The following is a 23,374-nucleotide window of genomic DNA, read 5'->3' on the forward strand; positions in this document are numbered from 1 at the left end:
TTGTATTTAGTTTTCAAACTGAAGAATTGGGATTGTATTTTATTTTTTAATAACTTATGTCATGTATCTTTTCTTTCAAATTGTATATTAGGTGAAGATTTTTACTGATCCTCGAATAATAACTCAAGTAATTCGAAGAATTGTAGAAGATCTTTTTAATTTTTCTTTCAACATGTGAAGCTTGTGCTTCAACATTGACAAATGAAAAATGCTTGTAATCAAAAGAAAGTGATTACCTTTCTTTTAGAGTATTTTTTTTTTTTTTGGACTCCTCATTTTTGGAATATACATTACACAACCTTTTATAATTAATGTCAAAGCTAAAAAGTATAGTTTTTTTAGCATTATTATTTTCCCAACTTTATGCCTAGAATCTTATGTCCAAAATGTATAGTAGTCAATTTAGCCTATAAATAAGTAATTTTGTATTTTCTCAATTCGTTTTCTCCGCGGTGATAAAAGCTAGAAAAAATAAGATCAAGAGTATAGTTATAACCACAAGTGTGTCACATAATGAGGAGAAAAAGTCCTATTTTTTTGGTGAGTGAAAAAGTACTAGGCTCTGCTGTTAGTAAAAAAAAACAAAACAAAAACCAATCTCCAACATTTCCGTTTTTCACTCTCTTTAACCTCTTACTTTTTACTAAGTCCTTAACCAGCTTTGAGTAAAATCCGCTATTAAATAGACAAGTTCCAACTTCAAATACTCTGCCATTTGTCTTCTTTCTGTCTTCCCTTTCTCAATACTTGTTCACATTAATTAACACACACACTCCCTTTCATTCCCATCTATTCCTCAATTCTTCAAAATCTCATTTTTTTATGTCATTTTTGAAACTTTATCCAAGTGTTTGATGCTTTGCACAGCAAAACATGACTCTCAAGGGTGGCACCAGCCAGGCGTGCGCTGCGTGCAAGTACCAGAGGAGGCGGTGTCACGACTGTCCCTTAGCACCCTATTTCCCTGCTGATCAACCCAAAATGTTTCAGAATGCGCATAGGTTATTTGGGGTCAGCAACATTTTAAAAATACTAAAACAGCTTGATCCCTCTCAAAAAAAAGTTGCTATGAAATCTATTATTTACCAAGCAAATGCCCGTGACAAGCATCCTGTATATGGATGTGTCGCGGAGATACAAAATTTATTATTTAACATTCAACTCTACGAAGAGGAACTTCAAGCTGTTAATGCACAACTATCATTTTACAGACAACAACAGCAACAACAAGAAATTTCAACAAGCCTCAGTGATTCTGTTTCCCAAATACAATTGGGAATGCCTCCTCCAGTTTCTGCACCTACACCCGCTAATGGAAATGGGTTAACACTATTTCATCACCAAGATGTGCCTAATTCCCAATATAATGTTGCTGCCAATGCTGCGTTGCCTGTTCAATCTTATCCCTCCTACTCGAATAACGACTTTGCTGCTTACAACAATACTACCTTTGTGGACCCTAAAGAAAATAATACAGTCAATTCATTATGGATTCAACAATCATATGGTAATAATGTTTGTAATAACAACATTATGCAATCTCAGTTACCAGCTTCCCAAACAATTCTTGTCCCACAAGAAGTCAATCAAGACTATGATGAGATACACCCCTTGTTTGATCCTATTGATGACAGACAGTCTTATATCGAGACTAAAGACCCATATGAATCGAGGTATGCTCATTTTCTTCGAATTGTTTCTTTTATAGTTATGACCAAATGATCATATACTTGAGTTAAGAGATTTTTCATGCAGAGGCTGAAACTCGGAGTATTATTTAGGCAATAAACTGTGAATATTACCATATCAAGTAAAAGTACTACAAAATTAGGGAGCATCTAAACTCTTAATCACCTTCGCAGAAGAGTGTTAAAGAATATCTAGAGACCTCAAAGGAAATTACTACTTACAATCTATCCCATGGACATACCCATATCAATCCTTGACAGTTTCTTGCCTTTCTATACCTTGTACTCATTCTATTCTAACCTGTAACTCCTTCTGTATTTGTGTGATGATGAAATTTGTATTTATATGTTTCTGTCTAAACTGCTTCAAGTTCCTTGCTTGCCCGGCATAGTATATTGTTGCTCCATACATAGAAGCTACTAATTCATTTTTCAATTGTTTCCAATGTCTTCTTTTTATCCAAGCCAAAATTTGTTAAGTTGCGCCTCTTGGCAATACCACACCAATCCAGTCCTCACTGTAATCCGCTAATGACATTCAGTAAACAAATGTTGGTGCGTTTCAGCACAATCTTCCTCACACAAGCAATATGCTTCATTCTCTACTTGTATATGCATATTCTGTAATCTATCTTTAGTGAGCAGTATTGCTTGGTATGCCCTTCATAAAATAAATCTCTGTCTAGGCTGCATAATAGAGCTCCAAAGCAAGTCTGCCGCTGGACATTTGTGTAACAGACCTAGCATGGCTAGGTAGCTACTGGTCATAGAGTATGTTCCATTTGGTGTCAATGCATATTTTCCCCTTTGGTACCATTGGAGCATCTCTGTCTTCAAAGCATTCAGCATTTTCCAATACTAACTTCAATCTTGGGGTGGTGTGTACTCTCAATGTTATCGGTATCCCCCAATGACATTCAGTAAAAAAATATTGGTGTGTTTGAGCACAATCTTCCTCACACAAGCAACATGCTGCCTTCTCTACTTGTATTTGCATATTCTGTAATCTATCTTTAGTGAGCAGTCTTCCTTGGTATGTTAGCCATCAGGGGCCGACTCAATAAGATTGGGGGCCTCAAGCGAAACTTAAGAGAGGGCATATATACTTTTATTTAAAATCTACCTTTCTAGTTTTTTTAGATGCGATCATTAGTTACTATTTTATAATTGATTGGTTTTAATAATCCCTTTTCAATTGATAATATAGCTAATCCATTCAATCTCTCTTGAGACATTGTTGATCTTATATAAGATTTAATCAATTTTAGTTTCGAAAAACTTCTTTCTGCTAAGGCAACAGTTACAAGGACTGTTAACATTATTCTATAAGCAATATTTGTATTGGAAAAGAATCAAATCTTTTTATTTGATTGAGTATTTTCATTAGATCATTATTCTCTACTTGTATTATTTCTCTTAACACTTTTAATTCAAAAAATAAATTTAAACCATCGATATCAAAATAACTATTATGTGTTAAAGAATGTTTAAGGTTAAGACAATGTTTTTTTAAATTCTCATCATCTAGTAATCTCAATTTACCACAAAATAAGAAACCAAAAATATTTTCATATACTTTAATTGGTTCAATTCTATTCTGAAGTGAAAAAATAGCTTAATATATATATATATAAAGTAATCAACTCTAATTTCAAGGGACTTTGTGATCAATATTTCCATCAAAGTGTTTCTTACGAAATTCAGGTTCTATATTCATCTCATAAGGAATTTCCTTAGTAAAAATCTAGCACTCACAGTACATATAATTTATTTTTTTTAAAATAACATTTATAAGTAAATGAAAATATTTAAAAATGGGGGCTCCAAGTGATGATTTTAGTGGCCTAGGGGTTGAGACGGCCCTGGGAAGCCATAACATAAATCTCTGTCTAGGATGCATAATAGAGCTCCAAAGCAAGTCTGCCTCTAGACATCTGTGTAACAGACCTAGCATGGCTTGGTAGCTACTGTCATAGAGTATGTTTCATTTAGTGTCAAAGCATATGGTCCCCTTTGGTACCATTGGAGCATCTCTATCTTCAAAGCATTCAGTTTCTTCCAATACCAACTACAATCTTGGGATGGTGTGTGCTTCCAAATGTTATTGATATCCCCCAATGACATTCAGTAAACAAATGTTGGTGCGTTTCATCACAATCTTCCTCACACAAGCAACATACTTCATTCTCTACTTGTATATGCATATTTTGTAATCTATCTTTAGTGAACAGTCTTCCTTGGTATGCCAGCCATAAGAAAAATCTCTGTCTAGTTATTATTATTGTTGTTGTTTTTGTGTTTCTAAAATGAAATTTTGTCTCATGCAGTTCAGAGTCATCACTGAAAGACACAAGACAGTCTATGGAGCATGTTGCTGAGAATGAGTTAAAGAATGCTGCAGCATGTTTCACTCTTACGAGCATCAACGGATAGAACACAAAGAAATATTAGAAGAATGATAACAGAGTGGCTTTTTCTTTTGCCATTCAAATATAACTATTGAGAATGTACTGCCAGTTTTAGAATACATTTCACATGACATGTTATATTTGGTTTTTGGAAAGTTGGACACTAGCTTGTTTTTCTAGTCTTGGTACACTAGAAAAGACTAAAAAAAAAATCATAAGCGACATGGCAAAAATCTGCCAGGAGAAGAAACTTCATGTCCTTGATCACATCTTGAAGATTAGTAAATGTTCTTCATGTTTGTGTCCTTCGTTTGCCAGAAAGTCGGCACATTAGTTTGTCTCTCTCCAAATATATATTAAAGGTGACCTTGTTAGCTTCCAACAAATGTATGTAATCTTCAATAATAGTCCTCGGGAGTGCTATAGTATGTCCTTCTCATTGATAAGTTGGGCGGCTATAGGCAATTTGTTTCTGCTTCTAGTTCTTTGTATCACATTTCGTTTACTGATTGTAACCTTTTTTGATGCAACGAGACGTGATTACTTCACCTTACCTGAGTATCTCAACATCCACTTTTCTTGATCATTTTTAAAAATATCTCCAAGAAGCAGCATCTCCAATTTGCATCTTGACACTAGCTTGTTGCCTTCATATTAAGATGATTTGCTTCATTTGCTACAATCTGTACCAATCCTTCTATATGTAGACCTCATTATATGTCCTACAACCTAAATACAGACAGTTGCAGTCTTGAAGAGTGGAAAACCACTACTTCTTTTCCCGAATGTAATGTTAACCTTTTTCTTTTTTGGATCATATTTGTTATTTGTTTAACACAATCCTACAAATATAGGCTAGACATGTAGAGGGAATCAATCCTTTCCTTATGAAGTCACTTTTTCAAAAAAATTATGAAGGGCTGCCTATCTGAGCTTTAAAGAAGTTGCTTTAAGGTCTACATAAGTGTGAGTTTGGGCTGTCCTTATATAATGAACATACATAGAAGGTTTAATTGGGCTTGGAAAAATTGAAGACATTTGTCATAGAGAACACAAGTACTAGCATGCCCTAGAAGGATTAAAACAGATATACTGCAGGCTGTAGCATTTGCTAATCTATGATCGGAATGAGAAACATAAAGGATTTCATTTCTTTATGTGATATTTGGTGTTCCAATGACAATAGTTTTTAAGAGAGACAGAAATTAAATGGAAGCAGTGGTATATTTGACCCAACCATGTATTCATCAAGAAATTGGAAAATGTAGAACGAATCATGTCACAAGTATATTTTGGGAAAATGAACAAGAAACAAATATATTTCTTGTATTATTTCCTTCGACTGACTTGGTCAAAATTGTTCTTATCAGAAGTTAGCACCATCATCTTGGAGTAAATGCGGAATTTAAAATAGTCCTCACTGGAAATTACTTTAACATGAATCAGAATCCCAGATTCTTGTGATTTTAACACGAGGAATTGTTAATATATGTGGTACACACATAAGTTTGTGAAGGAAAAAAAGTGTTCTCTACATTGTGGAACATAGAATCAGCGGTTAGTACTCCTCGTGGATTTTGATCATACAAGTCTTGTGTTGTACGAGCCACAATTGGAGCACTTGTGATAGAGCCAGTGGAAGGAAGCTGTTCCTCTCTTTTCACAGTCATTGCATAGAATAGCCTGTTAGGGCCGTTTAATGTCAATAAATTGGTCTAACCTAACCAGAACATATTCATTCATAAGAATCAGTAAATAGAAAAGCAAACCTGAGACTGGCCAGCATACTCCTCAGGAATTTTCTGTTCAGACAGCAATGCATCTAACATCTCAAAGTACACCTGAAATTAAGCACCAAGTAAGCTACTCATACGCTACAATTTAAGACTCTCACAGTTTTAGGAAAAGGGGTATAAGACACTTTTATGCTAAATAGTTTTCTGACCTGCATGTCTCCAAGTGACTTGCTACATATTGGACATGTATAATGACTACAAGTGTATTCCTGGAAGGAGTAGTAAGAAAAAAAGAGAGAGGAATAAGCAAAACAACCTGCAAGTTCACTTTAAGTTTAGTTGATAAAGAAACAAAGTAAGTATGAGCTTAATACCTGAAAACATTTGGAGTGCATCAGATGGCCACAAGGAAGTGCTTTGACAGGATTGGTCGAAGTGAAAATGTACTCGTGGCAGATTGGACAGTTTTCCTCCAGACACTTCTCTCTGCATACGTGAACAGAAAGAGACTTTGACATGCAAGCATTGCAATTCATGCAATGGAAGTAACCAACCCCTAATCCTTTTCCCAACCGACACAGATTGCAGAAAGGGCAGTGGTAGATTTGCCTGTTCAAAATCTTGTGTCAGAACAAGAAATTGTAGTACAGCATATATAACTATTTATTTAAGATATAAGATAAGGACAGATGATAATGCAACTCTATCAAGTAGTACTTATTTGTTGTTCTACATATACATGCCTGTTGATTTTGACCTTTAAATAATTCTTCTTACTTTAAAGCTAAGTAGCTAAACCTGTCACTTTAACTCATTGATTACCCATTTATGCATTATTTTAAGGCAATATATGGTACCCACCCAGACCAATGAGAAAATGTGAACCTGATTTTCTCACCTTTCATCATCAAACAATTTGCAAATTTTGCAATAGTATCTACCCATGGAGAAGCCATCACAAGAGGGAGTTGAACAACTAGGACCGATAGGTTGTATTTTCAAGCACTTCATACACATCATCTGAGTGATAGTTTTTCTGCAAGAATGTCATGGCCAGAATTGGGATATCTCAAAAACAAAAACCTAAAAGAAAGTTCTGAATTTACAACATGGAACGTAACTCACCTGTCCAGAGTATGATCAGTAGTTTCATCATGACACCGTATGCATGGAAAAAGCTTCTTGCAGCATGGAGCAAGAAGCTTGCAGTTCCTCTTGTAATGACTGCAACCAAAAATGGATTCCTGTTCATCAAGATAAGAGGGACACTGACCGGGGAATTTCTCCATATCATTTGCAGCAGCAACCTCAGAATTAGATAGCTTTTGAGTCAAAATCCATTGACTGGCAGAAAGAAATTATCTCTAGTCAGGTCCCATAAAATTACACAAGAATGATATTAGAAATTCTTGATATGAACACATATCAATGTTTTTGCATTTAGATATCCATTCGCTAAGTGCCTGTATGATTGGCTGGTAGGAGGGATTGATCATTGTATAAAGTGTAGCATTAGTCTATACATTGTTTTGTTGGATGGTAGGACTAATTAATCAGTAAATAAAATTCAAAATTGTTCTATTACAAGATGGAAAAAAGTTTTGCTGAAGTAGTAGAAAAAAACACAAACCTAAAAATAGACAATCTGGAAATCAGGTGTTGGATTATTTCAGTTGTTTCACCAAAATACGCAATGAAAACCAAGATCTAATGATTGTTTAGGTATTATGCAAAAGTAGAACTTACTTATGTAGTTGATCTGAGAAAATAATCAATATCCCTTCCTGCTAATGAAGGAGCAAAACAAAGGATGGAAGTTGAAATATACTTGCCTCATCAGCAAGCTCTGCATGAGGTGTGATTTCATTTCAGAATCCAAAGATGAGTCACAGGATATTTTCCTAATTACAGAAACCAGTTCCTCTTGAGTCAATAGATGATGCTCCTGTATCCTTGATTTATCACATGATTCTATATCCTGGCAAGTTGTCTCTTTCTGAGCAATACTATCAACTGTCTCAGTGCATTTGTTGTTGTCAACCACAGTAGAATATCGTGCCGTATCTTCAGATAGATCAATATTTTGTTTTCCCTTGGCATTGTGTGCTTTATCTTCAGTAAAAGATTCATGCTGATAAAAATCACGATTAACAAACTCTGATCCTTTCTCATTCCAGATTCCTTGTTTAACATCATTTCTTGATAAATATGTAGAGACAGCTTCTAGAGGATCAATAGACAATAAAGGAGCAATCTTTGGTTCCATTTCTGCATTTACACTCTCTTCTCTCTTTACAGGTTCCCACCATTCTCTTAGCCACTCAAAAAACTTTGTATGTTTTGTAACTTTGCGCCACAACATCATCATGCCGCGCTGTTCATCTGGTGTTAGAGATGCCATCAACCACGGAATCATTTCTTGTAGAATCTCTGTTTTTGTTCTTCCAAGCATGTTTCCGACAATCTTTTCTTGTTCCTCAACAGAAAAATGTTCTCTGAATAGTGGCCAGAGTTCAATTTCTTCATGGTTGATGTGGTCGGTTAATGTTCTTTGCATAGATATGCATGCATTATGGAGCTTTAAGCAAAGCCTTTTGTACTTGAGCTTCTTACTATCAACTACTTCATCACCTTGCAAACTGATGAGTTTATTTAAGATAATTGAAATCTTGTTGAAATTCTCTACCTCCAAATTATGGTCAAGGGTGTAGGAATGGCTAACATTTTGGAGTGTTACCCTTGATTCCAAAGCAGGAAAAGCAACTTCATCCTCAGAATTACTATGAATCCTCAATAGGAAGTGTAGATGATGGAAGCGTCTGTGAAATTCAGCGAGAACTCCAACATCTTCAGCCAGCTTAACTGACAGGGATACGACATCCTGTATATCGTTTATCAGGGCTTTGTGAAAGAAATGGACAAAGTCTATTGGTATAAACTCACGAATCGGAACTTTTAAATCATTGCTTGATCTGGAAGAAGTTCCAGGAAAGAAAGATAAACTTTTCTGTGAGTCTGAGGAAAATATTTGTGTATTGATCCCATAAGAATAAGATGTATCAAGCTTCTCGATGATGCCAAGGGGAGAAGGGTGATAAGATACAGTATTGTTTGATGTCACGGCTGAAGCTGATTGCAATAACAGATTATTAGATTTATCAAATGATTGCATATCTGATTGTGAAAAAGAGCTTCCAGAATTATTAAATGACTTCTCCAGCAAGGAGCTTCTGCTACTGAACATTTCTTCCAAATCTTTTCTAAACTTTTCAAGTGAAATCTTGCCAGAATAGCCCGTACGAACCCATTCATACAAGAGAGAAGAGAAGGACCTGTTAACTACGGGAGATCCCAGCATTACATTATTTAGGATCAGTTTGGACTCGTCCTCAGATAAATGAGCTGAGAACCAGATAATCATGCACTTTAGCAACCCAAGAGGCAACATCTGCAGGCTTCTGTACAATAACCAGAGCTGAAATTCATGGCTGCAGTTCTCTCGAATGACCCAAAAAACCTGTAAGAAACCAGGGAACAGCGAAGAAGTCAACGTAAAATCTAATTTCCAACTACTACGTAATTTAAGTAGATATTGAAGTTTTTTTGCAAGTCTGTTATAAACATTGAGTTGAGTTGTCCATAAGATTTTGAAAATATACCTTTGTTTGTAGAAACTGAAGCTTTTTGCTGATCCTCCCAACAAATGATTCTACTTCCTGGCAAAGCATTTCTACGAGAACATTTAACTGTATTCCATCTTGCAGCTTGCAGTATAGTAATCTCTGTAGTTCCTCAATTTGACTTCCTTCAATAAATTGTTCATGAGAAGCTGATGCGTCATTCTTGTTAAGTTCATCTATCAACGGGTAGAAGATCTGATCCAGTGCAATGCTGTAAATAATGTGACTGTTAGAAAATAATGCAACCTAAAGTTGGGCTATACCTATCAAATTCTAAATGATAAACCATCGTTCAATGACATTGGTCATCTGAATATAGGCCATTAGAAATGTTGGACATTCTCTATCTCACAAAAGATCGTCAATTAGTTGCTAGCATAAACAAAGTTTGCTATTTTGAAAACTTCACTAGGCAGATCCACGGATTCAGGATTTGAACTTGATAGGTTCAACCTTTAAAACTCTTGGCACCAAACTTATTGTACTTTTGAAATTATGAGTTCAAAATGTAATAATTTTAAAATTTCTATTGTTCTCCGAATATATATCCACATGCCGAGTCAAAAATACTGGTTCAGTTAAACCCGTAGCCAATAAGCTACATCCACCACTAATGTCAATTAATTAAGATCAAGCTGTTTTTATGTCAAGTAAAAGAATTTAGCTAAAATATTTAATGATGAACAAGCTATAACCTGTAGAAGTTGAGAACATCTGCAAAAAACTTCAACTGAGCTACCAACGACATTAAGGTTGATAAACAAAATGAGTTTCTTAATTGATGTAGTTCCTCCAGAATTTCTTTCAGATCTCTTCTGATAGCAGCATGCCAAAGATGGAAACCATCAATGGGGTTCTTCTTTGTCGGTAGCTTCATTTCACTTGAATGAACCACCAAGGTTCTTTGTTTTAACATGTGCTTCATATTGGCTATTCCATAATGAGATTTAGCTCCTTTTCCATGTTCTAAGCAGGATTGGGCAGACAGCTCGTTATTATCAAGCCATGAGATGAACACCTTCAAAATAAACATCAATTTGTTAGATAAGCCACTTTAACTATTCAGTATGTAGTTAGAAAGAATGTTGTAATGTACCTCTTGGATAAGTGTCTCTTCGGGTAAAACGACATGAATGAAATTCAGAAAGTCTGTCTTTCCAACTGAGGAAAAAGAAGTTACTACCCAAGGCAAAAAATCTTCCAGTAACAAGAGGGGAACACTACATAGATACTGCCAGACAAGCCTGGCCTGCTCTTTGGATGAAAATCGTTTCATCAACGAAGGGAAGATCTGCAGTGACATATCACATGCCAGAGATTTCAGGAAAAGAGTCGAGGAAAAAGAAAAAGAACAGAAATGTTTGTTAAGAACTAAATTCTAATGACAGAGCAAAAGAATGAAAAATTCTAATAATTTTTCAATGTGTTGTATGCTAACAGTAGAGTTAAGTATCTTCTATATAGCTAGAAAGATGTCATATCAACTCTGTGCATCTAAGTATTATGAAGTTTAAAACGAATAGAGGTTAAAAGAACTAAAAATGAAATATGTATTATTCAACCTAAAAGGAAATAGTGAAGTTTTAGTGAATACCTGCTCCTCTTCTTTCAGCATATGTTGAGAGATGATAGTCTCAATGGTACCTATGTAACATGTAAGTCCATTGAACAATTTGGCAAACTCCTCCGTTTCCTTTTGTAAGCAATCTATGCATTTGAAGATGGAAATGAACAGATCATCTATACTTTTATGCTCCAAAGAATATGTATAGACTACATTCTTCACTTGCGCATCAAGTGCAAGAAAGACGACCTGTCAAGATTAACACTCCGACCTCAGAAGAGCTGGAGGAACATTCAGTGTCTCTGCAATGGGTTCAACTGAATCCATTATCTTTGACAAGGAACGTAAATATATACTTGAAAACCACTAAAATTTCAACAAGTGTGCATTAAATTGAAACTGTAGCTTACAAAAGCATAACAAGTTCAGCTTAAGAACATTAAAGGTTGAATTCATCAAGTTTAAATCTTGAATCCACCTAGCTCTGAGAAGACAAGATGGATCTTCTTCGAAACTGAAGATGAACACGATTATGTTGATATTTCATATTGTCCTATCCATCATTATTCATTAGTACAAATAAAAAAAGTGCAGACTAATATGAAGATGCTACTCTGTACAAGTTTGAAATACAAATAACAGAGTAGGTATCATTAATTAATGAGTCCGTTGCACTAAATTACTGTGTTTGTGTTGATAATTTGGGACTTTTTGAACTGCTCCCTTAGTTTCCTAAAGTCAACGTCTTTCTTTGCAGCTCCTCGTGATAATGAATTACTATAATTGTCACAATAATTAGCAACAAACACCAAAGTTTAATTGCTGGTTGCATATAATGAATCTAAAAAAGAAATAACTGTAATTCGCCTTGTTATAAATTCATTCAAGCATAGATACAAATAAATATCATTAACTAACAACCATTTTACCTCATCTTCAGCAGCGCAATGATACTTATATACAATTTTCAGGAACTCTAACCGCCTGCTAAGATCACGAACTAATTCAACGTCTTGTGAGCCAGTGTCCAACGCCTCCACAGCTACACGATGGATGTTGGCGAGCTCAAGTATAATAGCCTTGTGAGAAATAACAAAAAATAGAATAGGTGCGTCAACCAGTTTCACACCAGCTAAAGAAGAGGGCAAGTCCACCATGTCCACGTCCTTTACGAGTTCTCCTACGTGGTCCATTTGCAGCGCCACCGCCACAATCAACACCAATCATCAATGGTAACAGAGACCAAAGGGGAAGCTTCAACATTGAAGGTCCAATGGACATATAATGGCAAGATTAGCTTCTTCCTTGTTTCAATTGAGGCCTCTTCAGTGCCTCTTTCAGTTCAAACTTATTCTTTTTTTAATTTTTTTTTTTAATAATGAATTAGTTACTATTTTTATATTGATCTATGTTTTGATTTGTTGTGAAGCTGTCATGCTGGCTGATTGAGACGTCGAACCTAACGGCCATTGGCGCCTTGTCTAATTCATCAGTTGACATTGATTGATTTTGTCTGGGAGCCACACGTCCAGGACGCCTTACCCAGTCATTGTGACACATGAGTCTATCTCAAACCAAAAAGCTAGTTCATGAGAAAACTATTGTCCAAGTCCATGTAAAGAGATACACATCCATTTCCCAAAATCAATGTAGATACCCACTCTAACATCAAGCCATTTTATTTGGCCACCTAGCGCCAATTCGAACCCCTTTAAACCAAATTTGCCTATCCTTTTAAAAATTATATTGTTTATACATAGTTAAAATGATTTTTGACTTTTTGTATGCTTACTTCTCTCTATTTGGCGACAACACATGTTTAATTAAGTAGTTATTATTTGTTTTATTTTATTGAGGAAAGAGTTCGAAATATGACATGTTCCTTTTGACAACTATAATTAATAGGAGTATTAAGCTATTACCATCCTTGTTATATTTTAAAAATTATTTGGATGGTAAACAAATTATATTGAAATTATAATTAGTGGATCAAATAATACCGAATGATTTAGAAAATTATTTATATTACTATATAATTCGTGTATTGGACTATAAATAAAAATATGTGAGGCTTAATATAGTTTAATTTTATATTTAAAAAAAATATTTTAAATTTTAACCGTGATTTCTTAAGAGGCTTTAGAAAAAAAGGTTTGGAGGAAGCATTTTTATCATTTTTTTTCTGTTAATAAAAGTTCAATCAAACTAGAGATATAAACTTTTTTTTCTTCCTGTTAATATAAACTAGTTACACATGTTATGTTTGAAATTGTTATTCCTTATTATACCAAATGATCTATTAGTGAAGTGATTTATTCAGACCTGTTTGATATAATAATTTTTTTATTACAAAGAGAGATAAAATGAAAAATACGTAAAACTTTAATATCACTCATTTAAAAGGATTATTTTAGTCTTTTGCGTTTATTGACTTACATATGAAAAATCTTTCATTTTTAATGTTTCATGCTCAATGAAACATATTCACATAAATGAAAAGAAAGAAATATTTCTATTTTCTCAGGTAGAATAGTGTTTTTGGTGCCTCAATTACTGCTAAATTCTATTTGTAATTTTATGATATATGACTCAACTAATTAAACTTCCAATTAATTAACATGTGCTCCTTACCTTTAGGTTGAAATAAGTTATATTTCAGTTGTTTGTAAAAGTATATTACCTTTATTAACGAAGTAATTATACAAATTTAACATGCGTTTGGATACTTAAACAATTGTATTGTTAATAACTCTGGAAAATTATGAATACTCTTATGCAAAAGGATAAAAGTACACATTTTATGTAGTTAAAGAGTAAATATACTTAGTCAAATGTCGTAAGGCTAAAGTTAAGATTTACCAACAATTAAGGGATAAAAAAAATAACTATTAACACTCTTTTTTAACAACATATTTATTTAAAAAGTTGAATTAATGTTATTAGATAGAATAATATTTTGATAAAACTTTTTACTCCCTATAGATTTGAACAATGTTTTAAGTGTTAGTTAAAACAGTAATATAAAGTTAAAAATATGATATAATAGCAAAATTAAATGACAATTACTTTTACTTTATATATTCCTTTTATCTGTTTCCTAATTGTCTCTTGTGCGTTATTTGTGCCTTTGTGGAATAAAATTATTACTACGTTTACGTAGCATGATACATGACACGTGTACTGTCCAGCTCAGCTTAGGCACGTGTCCAACACATTATACCTCGTGTCCATCGGCTTTTGACCATTGATTTCCATTGACTAAATTAAATTAGCAGAAGCAAAGCTTAAGCACTTGTTTAATCTTAAATTAAGGACGGATTCGAGTATTAATTAGTGTGGCCTTTTGGTGTTTCTAATGAGACATTAGCACATTGATTAAGTACCTTCATCGATGTTGACTAAGTACGATCTCACATTGATTAGTTCTTATTTTAACCCAACTTATTGNTATTTCATTTCAATTCTAGTATTTACATTAGAGGCTTATGCATGTGACAACCAAGTTTTGGAGATTGAATTAAGTTGACTTGTTTTCGTAATAGTAATTCTTATTGAACTTTGCTTTATTTCCGCACTTTATAGAAATGATTGGGTTTTAGGCTGACTTGTCTTGGTGGGATACGACGAGTGCCATCACATCCATTTTTGGGTCGTGACATTAGCATTAATTAGCTCCCACTCCCCTCCTTCGTTCCAGAAGCTTCTTTCAAATATCCATTGTCCAAAATATCAACTGTTCATTTCATTAACACCTTGTTTGGATGGTTGTTACCTGTTGTGTATTGTATTGTTAATTTAAATACAATTTTGTTTTGATTGTTACTTAAATTCTATTATGTCGTATCGTTTAAATTCATCATTAGGTAAAGACTTATTTTGTATAACGAACGATGTGGTGTGATCACATCTTTACCTTAATATTTTCTTCTCATTTTTTCTTTACTTATTATTTAATAATTATATTTATTTCATTCATCCTACCTACTCATAGTAGCTCTATCCCGTACTCTACGATTTCTTGTAAGTTTATCATTGAAATTATGAATATCTGGCATGATGTAACGACAGAGGACATACAATTTATCCAAATATTGTATTCATTAAAACAATACAGTACATTACAAATTTACAATACAATACATTATGAAACAATACTTAACAACTATCTAATAAAGTGTAAACATAGAAATTTTAAATGAGTGATATATAGGGTTGTATAACATGAAAATATTCAAACTCATCCTTGTTGAATCTCTCATAAAATAATATCAAGATTGCAATATAAGATTAAATCAGTTTTCTTTTTAATGTTAGAAGCAACGTGCCAACCAAATGCAATATAAAATAATCTCAAATTTTATATTGATTGTCATTATTTTTAATCATGATAACCTAACGACCCTAAAAGTCTGCTTGAACATTTAAATTTCAAGATTAAAAAAGGAGACCGATAGAATTTAAAATAAAAAGGAAAAGAAAGGCACATTGAATGATATGATATATACCGTCTTCATTGTTTGGTAGCGACAACCTTCATTTAAATATTAACAATTTTCAAGTTTTGTTTAGATTTAAGTTGTCCACACTATTAATTAACAGAACTTGTAACCTTCACAGTCGACAAAGCTTCTTTTTGTTTCCTTCACAAAAAAATAAAAAATAAATTTAGCTTTGTTAACTAATAATATACTCTCCGTTTCTATTTATATGTCACCATTTTGGATTTCACATGCATTAAGAAAGTGAGTAAGTTTACTATTCTACCCTTATTTAATTTTTTTGGAACTCAAGTTTTCAATCAATTATGAATTAATTTATTTTGATTAATTAATTTAACCAATGAACATGAATCATTTACTTGCTTTTCTAAGTTGGTTAAGCGTATATTTTCAAGGCTAATAATTCACAAGGGTAAAAAAATGAACAATATAATAATTTATGCATTGATTTTATGAAATGACAAGTATTATGAACCAACTATTTATAAAAAAGAACGGAGAGAGTAACGCATTGACCGTACATGTTACAAGTGTCAGAACAGTAATGATTTTCCCAGAAATTTCCTAAACTATATATATCTATATATATATATATATAAACAACTAAATAATGGCTATATTATAAAGCATGTGCCTAATAGTTAAAGAAAATACAACACCAACTCAACAAGCATGAATTGGTGCGCACAAGCCCGATATCAAACAGAGTTCGTTTATTAACATGCAAATACTATTTTTTGTCAACTTGTTTAATTTGAGAAATAATAGTTAACTTCAACTTATAAACATTCTAATTTTTTAAAAATAAAAAATTTATGTCCAAACATGATTTTAATTTTCAAATATTCTTTGTTAAATTCAAATTTAAATTATACTTTTTGCATTTTCAAACACATATTTTTCAAACACTTACTAAGGTAGCGTCATAGAATTATCTTTGTAACTTCAGTAACATATATTGATTTTTTGTTATGAACAAAGTTTTCTCGATAATGGATTATGGGCCAGAAGTGTTGAACAATGTTGTTCCAGTTGGGATTATTGGGCCAGGACAAGAATGTTGAAGTGTACGAATTCATGTTCTATTTAGGCATTTTTGTCTAAAGTGTGTCCTTGTGAAAGTTGAACATCAAATATTATTGCTTACGTTAGACATTTTTTCCAACAATTTATAACAATCTTGAGATATCTCAAATACTACCCAAATTAAAAGTGTATGATATAATTAGTCTCCAATTAACAACAATTAGCCGTGTTTGTAAAAAAGTTGCGTTTGATCTTCCATCATAGCCATTGGGCCATGAATGACATGGGCCCAACCAAGATTAATCTGTGGCCCAAACGGTCCTCTTGAGTTTCTTGTTTTTTGTTAGTATTTTTTTGAGCAACTTTCACATACATCAAACATAAAAATCATATTTGTATGTTATAGCTATAGTTTGCATAATTAAGCTCCATAGCAAATTTTATGTTTGCTATGGAGCTTTTGATTTGTATAATTCGCTACAAACATCAAATTTTATACAAATTGTTTAGTTTTGTATAAATTCATTTATACATTGTAATAATTTGTATAATTATAAGTATATAGGGCGAAAATATATGTATTTGTATATACACTTTTCTCTCGCTTTATACAAACACAAACACATTTTATACTGAAATGTATAAAATGGCTAATTGTATACCCAAAAATGGCTAATTGTATATCGAATTAGATGGCAAAAAAAGAGGATGTTTGCTGTGAATTACAATTAAAATAAACTATGGCTATAACATTTAATTTGAATTAGTAATTTGCTATTTCATACAATTTTCTCTATTTGTTTTTAGTTATAATTCTTTTTGAAATTTTTGGTCCTTCATGGCTCCATCCTTCCATCACCCTAATCATGTGCAACAACCATTACTGATTTTTCAAAATAATAATAATAATAATAATAACAATAATAATAATAGAATTATCGTTTATTTGAATAAAATACTAGAAATTTGAACATGAATACATGATGATTGATTAAAGACTAATATTGTTGGAAATTCCTTCTTCACCTACTATCGGTCTATTACCACTTATATTTTTAAAAACTTAGAAATACTAAAAATAAGAGTTGATTGTTTATATGATCACTTAACTTTTAGTTGGAGTTACGTTTAATTGATATTCATAGATTGTATAAAAGAATATTTTCACTATCAAGTTATATTTAATAGTTGTTATAATAAATAATATGTCTTGTTTTTAAAATTGTATCTCTTTTTTTTTTTGAAGAATCACTTGTTATCTATTGATTTGATATTTATCAATGTATAAATTAAACGAATCATATTTCTATTTCAAAAGGCAAAACCTTCTAAGATTGGATAATCATTAAAAAAAATGATAATGTTTGAAATATAAAATTTATCTACCTACTACATTCGATGTTTATATCAAATCTTAAATACATGATATACATCTACACATAAAATTTTAATATTTGATCATATAATTAATAAACATGCATCTTTATCTTATTAAATCACTTAATTACAATAATTTACATAAGTCGACGAAGAAGATTTATTGCAAGTTACAGTTGTTGACCTATAGTACGTGGCATCTTAATCCAAAACATGAGGGACTTAAGTCTGATGTGGACCACAATAATAAAATCCATAAGTAGCATTGGTTCCACACAGTGCTTGTATCTTTTACTCCATCAGTTTTTAATTACTTATTCAATTTTCTTTTTTATGACAAATAAAAAAAAATTATTTATTATATCCTCAATTAATTAATTTTTATTAAAGTAAGACTTGTTAAAAATTTTAAATTGTTAATCCATCAATAGGGTAGAATGATAAAGTCATTACGTTAATTATTGTGTTCTTAATAAATATGTCAATTCAAAAGTGGATAAATAATTAATAACAGATGAGTATTTTTTTGAAGTTGGGTGCAAATTCCAAAAGGAGTGTTTGGTATGAAGGTCTAACTCTTTTGTTAAAATATATATTTTGTTAGCTTGAATATTATGAAAAAATGTTTTTGATGGATTTCTTTTCTTTCAATTTAAGAATTATGACTTTGCTTATCTAAAGTAATGAAGTATTTTCAAGACTCGTTCTCTTTCAACCACACTATCAATCCATTACGAAGCATGATGATGTCCGATCTCGATTCGAGACTAAATTCTCAATCTAAAGTTGGAATTTGACTTCAGACCTTAACGTGGCACCTAATTCTCAATTCCGAACAAGATCCCAATCCTAATTTCGACCCCAGCTTTAGATTTGATCTTAATTTGCGATCCAACTCTTAACTTTGACCTGGGACCAAACTTCAACGCTGAAGTTGTTTCTATTTTTAGAACTCAACTCATCCCTATTTAACCAACATCTAATCTGGCTCATCTTTTCTTATTTTAGGAACTCATTTAGAGTCTGTTTGGATTGACTTAAAAAGTAGTTTTTAAGTCAAACTTAATAACTTTTAAATCAAAAACTTAAAAGTAAGGGTAGACCTATTTTGCGTTTTTAACTTTTAAAAAAAAAATCATTCAAAACTTATTTTAAATTATTTTTAATTTTGTCAAACACTTACAAAAGCTAAAAATAACTAAAAAGTGGATTTGACCAACTTTTAAACTAATCCAAACAAACTCTTAGTCATAGATATTGCAAACATCTTTTGGGAATTGTTTTTTACTTATAGTTGACATCACTTGATATTAATAATCTAATCAATCTTTAAACCATTTTTTTTACCAAAAAATAAATAAAAATTCTAAATCATTTATATCGAATATTAGAATTACTCTCACCAACCAAATTTAAATCATTTTATATCAGATATAACCAGGATTGATTTTACGAATACTCAAAGAGTGTCACGTGACACTACTTTGTCGAAAAAAATTACTATACATATATAATTAAATGTAAAAGGAAAAATAGAGAATATACTTTATAAAATGACATTCTTTGACACAAACGTGCACTCAACTTAGCTGGTTAGGTGTGTAAGTTTCGTGGTCAAGGTGGCATATTTGTATCTTGAGGTCGTCATTTGTTATACGTCTTAAGTTCTTATTTAGATACATTTGAAGTTCTCCATACACCTTTTTAATAGGCTTATTTTTATGTTCTTTTTTCTTTCACCTTCTTTCTCACTAATAAAATTAATTTCAGAAGAATTTATGAAACATTTAATATTATTATTTTAAAAAAAGTTATTTTGAATATGTATATTTTAAAAAGCTCATGGATTTTATTTTTTTAAAAAATTATTATTAGAAAAAGTATACTAATGAGTGTGAATTGTATTTTATTTATATATTATTTTAAAAATAATAATAATATGATATCATATTATTTTATTTATTATTTTTCCTTTTAAAAGGTGACACCCTTACAAATTTTTTTATGTACGTCACTATATAACTATTACTCAATACGTGATAAGATTGTTTGTCAGGGGCGAACCTACGTGGAAGTGAGGAGGTTCATGACCCGAACCCTCTCGATCAAAAGATTACAGTGTATATATAAATGTCATTGAGGTTGTTGCGTGTTCAGTTGCCCCTGACATCATATTTTGTAGTTTTCACCATTTTTAGTTAGGTACATTTGTATGTATTTATTTTGTTAAATAGCTAATTTTCCTCATCCTGTAATTTTACGTATTTTCTCCCTTCATATTTTGAACCCGCGGAACAAAAATTATGTGTTCGTCAATGTTGTCTTAATTATATATATGAGAGGATTATATTAAAGAATAGTACATTATAATTCATGTTAAAAAATATTACTCTTTTATTGAACTAAACTTCTATCGATAAAAGTTGTAGTCTTTTAAGAATAGTTTTGTGATAGTGTATTATATTTTTGTCATGAACTTTTGCTTATTTGATATAAGATTATATATTAAAAAAAACAATTAGAACAATTTTCATAGTTTTCACGACTTTTTATGCTTATGCGCAAAAAATATAATTTTAAAAAGTGTAACATATACATACAATTCACTTAATATGAACTAGAAGAGGTATGCCTTATAATTAACCAATAAACCATAATGGGAAAAATGAATTAGAACTAAATTTAGCATAAAAACACATATTATCGTGGTAGTGACGTTTTTAATTACTATCGACCATATGGATGATATTATTATTCCATTAATTAAATTTAGCAATAAAACATATATTAATGTGCTAATCATGATCTTTAATTTTAACTACTAAGACACCTCCTCTACCATGTGGATATTAACAACAATAGTTGTGGCATTTTTCTTTAGGTGCAACTGTGCAAGCGATAGAGAAGAAAAATTTATGGTTGACATTTCATTTATGAAAAAGGGTATGTACTAATTAAAAATAGTTTAAATATATTATTTATTATATTTTTGGTTCAAATAAATTCCTTCTATTATATATTGATACAAATTTATTCTTAATTCTAATAAAGGGACACATTTCAAACTTAAAATTAAATAATCCTTCCTCAAATTTAAAATCATATTTTTAAAGAACTCATTGATTTAGCTACTATACACATGGTTGATAATACACATGTCACGACCCAAACTGTCGTGATTGGCACCGACACTAACCATCTGGTGGGAGAACCATTACTACAACCCAAACTAAACAACTAAAACAATACTAAGACAGTTAAGTTACGGAAGCAAGTTAATTAACTAAACAAATGCAGAATAAACAACCTAGAACTTGAAAGTTATTGACAGTACATCAGCTGATTAGAGCCAAATATCCTTGGCTAAGAAATGTTCCTTATCACTGGGCTGGAATGATTGATTTTCTTCAGAATTATAAACTCAATCTTTACTTTCATATTGTCAAGTGGGAGGCACCAGATGAAGGATGGGTCAAGTGCAATACAAATGGGGCAAGCAAAGGCAACCCAGGGGAGAGTTCATATAGTTTCTGTCTAAGAAATAGTACGGGGGATCTGTTATATGCTGAGGAACATAATATTGGTATAACTACAAACATGGAAGCAAAAATAATAACTATGTGGAATGCATTAAAATATTGCAAAAGACAAGGCATCAGTAACATCATCTTAGAGACCGACTCTTTAAACTTTAAGAATGTGATTATGAGGGATTGGAAGATACCATGGAGCTTAACCGAGAAAATAAAGGAGATGCAGGAAATTATGGCTAACATACATATTCAGGTGATGCACATTTCCAGAAAAGCGAACCAATTAGCAGATTGCATTGCTAACTTAGCTACAAATCAAAAGGAGAAACAACACTATGATAGTTTTCATAATTTACCAAATAGGGCAAGAAAGATTCTAAACATGGATAAACAGCATACACCTACAATCAGAATTAGAACAAAAAGGATAAAACAGTCACCAACAAGATAAGCAGAAGAAGGATCACAAGCTCACATATTACAATTACAAACTAGTTTGTGGTCAGACCATTGGCAAAATAGGTACGCGAGATCTAACCAACCTGAGCTATAACAGCTAATAAAAACAATAGAGTCACCAACAAAAACGATAGTAAGATTGGTATGGAAGTCTTTGTGCACAACGAGGAGAACTACAAGAAGGCAACTTGGATTTCTCTTTCTTTGTTTCAACTGCGCGGGAGGAAGGGAAGCCGATTAGTGATACAAAGGAGGGAAAATGGGAGCACTTATATGAAATGAGCATCACAATTATGGAGAAAGAGGAGAAATTGATACCTTTGATAGCTGATCAATACCAATACTTCTCTCTGAGATGGAAAACGTGGATAACCCAAAAGCGAAGGAGAGTGAAGCTCAAGATGAAAGGCCACGGCAGAATCTTCAGCGGTGGATCTTAGAGATGAAAGAGGAAGGAGAAACTGCTGCTCAATTTTTCAGAATTCCTAATTTCTAGAGTTCTGTCTTTTTTCACCCGAAGAGTGGTCATGTTTGGACCCTCTTTTGTATATATTTGTTTCCTATTTTGTCTAATGGCCTTATCTTGAGTCCATTAGATTTTCTTTATAAAGTCGGACCACAGGTCCAAATTTGATTTTTTTTTTAAAAATAATAATAAAAATGTACCAAAACATCTAAACAAATGATCCAAGTCTAAACAAGAAGGGATACATCCCCAAACTAATGAACTAATCAACTAACTAGAACAAATATCTAAGTCCAAAAATGATGGACATAAACGAAAGAGAATCCTATGGCAGTCCGGAAAAATTGACTCACCCTTGAATTCGAAGCAACGATTACTGATCTTCTAAGTGAGGTCTGTCAATAGTCGCATGAAGATGCCCTATACTCAACAAAAATAAGAGCAAGTGCAGAATCAATACACAACCACAGTATACTGGTAGGATCACACGGCTATCCCACTAGTGCAACATAAGCAAGTCAAACAACATTATAATCACATGCATATATATCAGCATATACAACATCATCAACATGAAGAATCAACAATACATTTCACATTTATCATCACATCATTGGTCCTCTCATGGAACCCAAGCCCAAACAGTTAGCATGCCAGAAAGTGGCAATCCGATCTCATATTTATGTCGGAACGTGGCAACCGATCCCATATTTATGCCGGAACGTGCCAATCCGATCCCATTCACACACCACAATCACAAACACAAGTACATCATCAAGATCATACATTTAAGTCATGATTTTTATGGCAATGATATTCATCTATCTCGTTTACAACAAGTGTGATCAACATTGCAGCATTCATACATGCACAAGTATCACAATGAAACAAGAACCAGCATACATCACACAAACATAGAATCACAACCATCACCTACC

General features: G+C 32.3%; 2 protein-coding genes across 3 annotated transcripts; one reads left to right on the top strand and one right to left on the bottom strand.

Annotated features, from left to right (window-relative positions):
- Positions 1-786: 786 nt before the first annotated feature.
- LOC125860137 (LOB domain-containing protein 27) lies at positions 787-4,291 on the top strand. The gene is made up of 2 exons (XM_049540040.1): positions 787-1,673; positions 4,016-4,291. The coding sequence occupies exons 1-2, from the start codon at positions 874-876 to the stop codon at positions 4,119-4,121; spliced, it is 906 nt and encodes a 301-aa protein (XP_049395997.1). The 5' UTR covers positions 787-873; the 3' UTR covers positions 4,122-4,291.
- A 1,228-nt stretch (positions 4,292-5,519) lies between these two features.
- On the bottom strand, positions 5,520-12,441 carry LOC125858329 (zinc finger protein BRUTUS-like At1g74770). 2 transcript variants are annotated; one of them, XM_049538085.1, is made up of 12 exons: positions 12,006-12,441; positions 11,107-11,325; positions 10,609-10,803; positions 10,208-10,530; positions 9,492-9,723; positions 7,665-9,349; positions 6,958-7,176; positions 6,731-6,868; positions 6,207-6,441; positions 6,042-6,101; positions 5,866-5,937; positions 5,520-5,779 (listed from the first exon to the last, which is right to left on the bottom strand). In XM_049538085.1, the coding sequence occupies exons 1-12, from the start codon at positions 12,267-12,269 to the stop codon at positions 5,678-5,680; spliced, it is 3,744 nt and encodes a 1,247-aa protein (XP_049394042.1). In that variant the 5' UTR covers positions 12,270-12,441; the 3' UTR covers positions 5,520-5,677. The 2 variants fall into 2 exon arrangements, with proteins under 2 accessions (XP_049394042.1, XP_049394043.1); XM_049538086.1 differs by having other exon boundaries at positions 11,107-11,378; positions 12,006-12,164.
- Positions 12,442-23,374: the final 10,933 nt, after the last annotated feature.

This window comes from Solanum stenotomum, chromosome 3 (assembly GCF_019186545.1).
Source record: "Solanum stenotomum isolate F172 chromosome 3, ASM1918654v1, whole genome shotgun sequence".
NCBI lineage: Eukaryota > Viridiplantae > Streptophyta > Magnoliopsida > Solanales > Solanaceae > Solanum > Solanum stenotomum.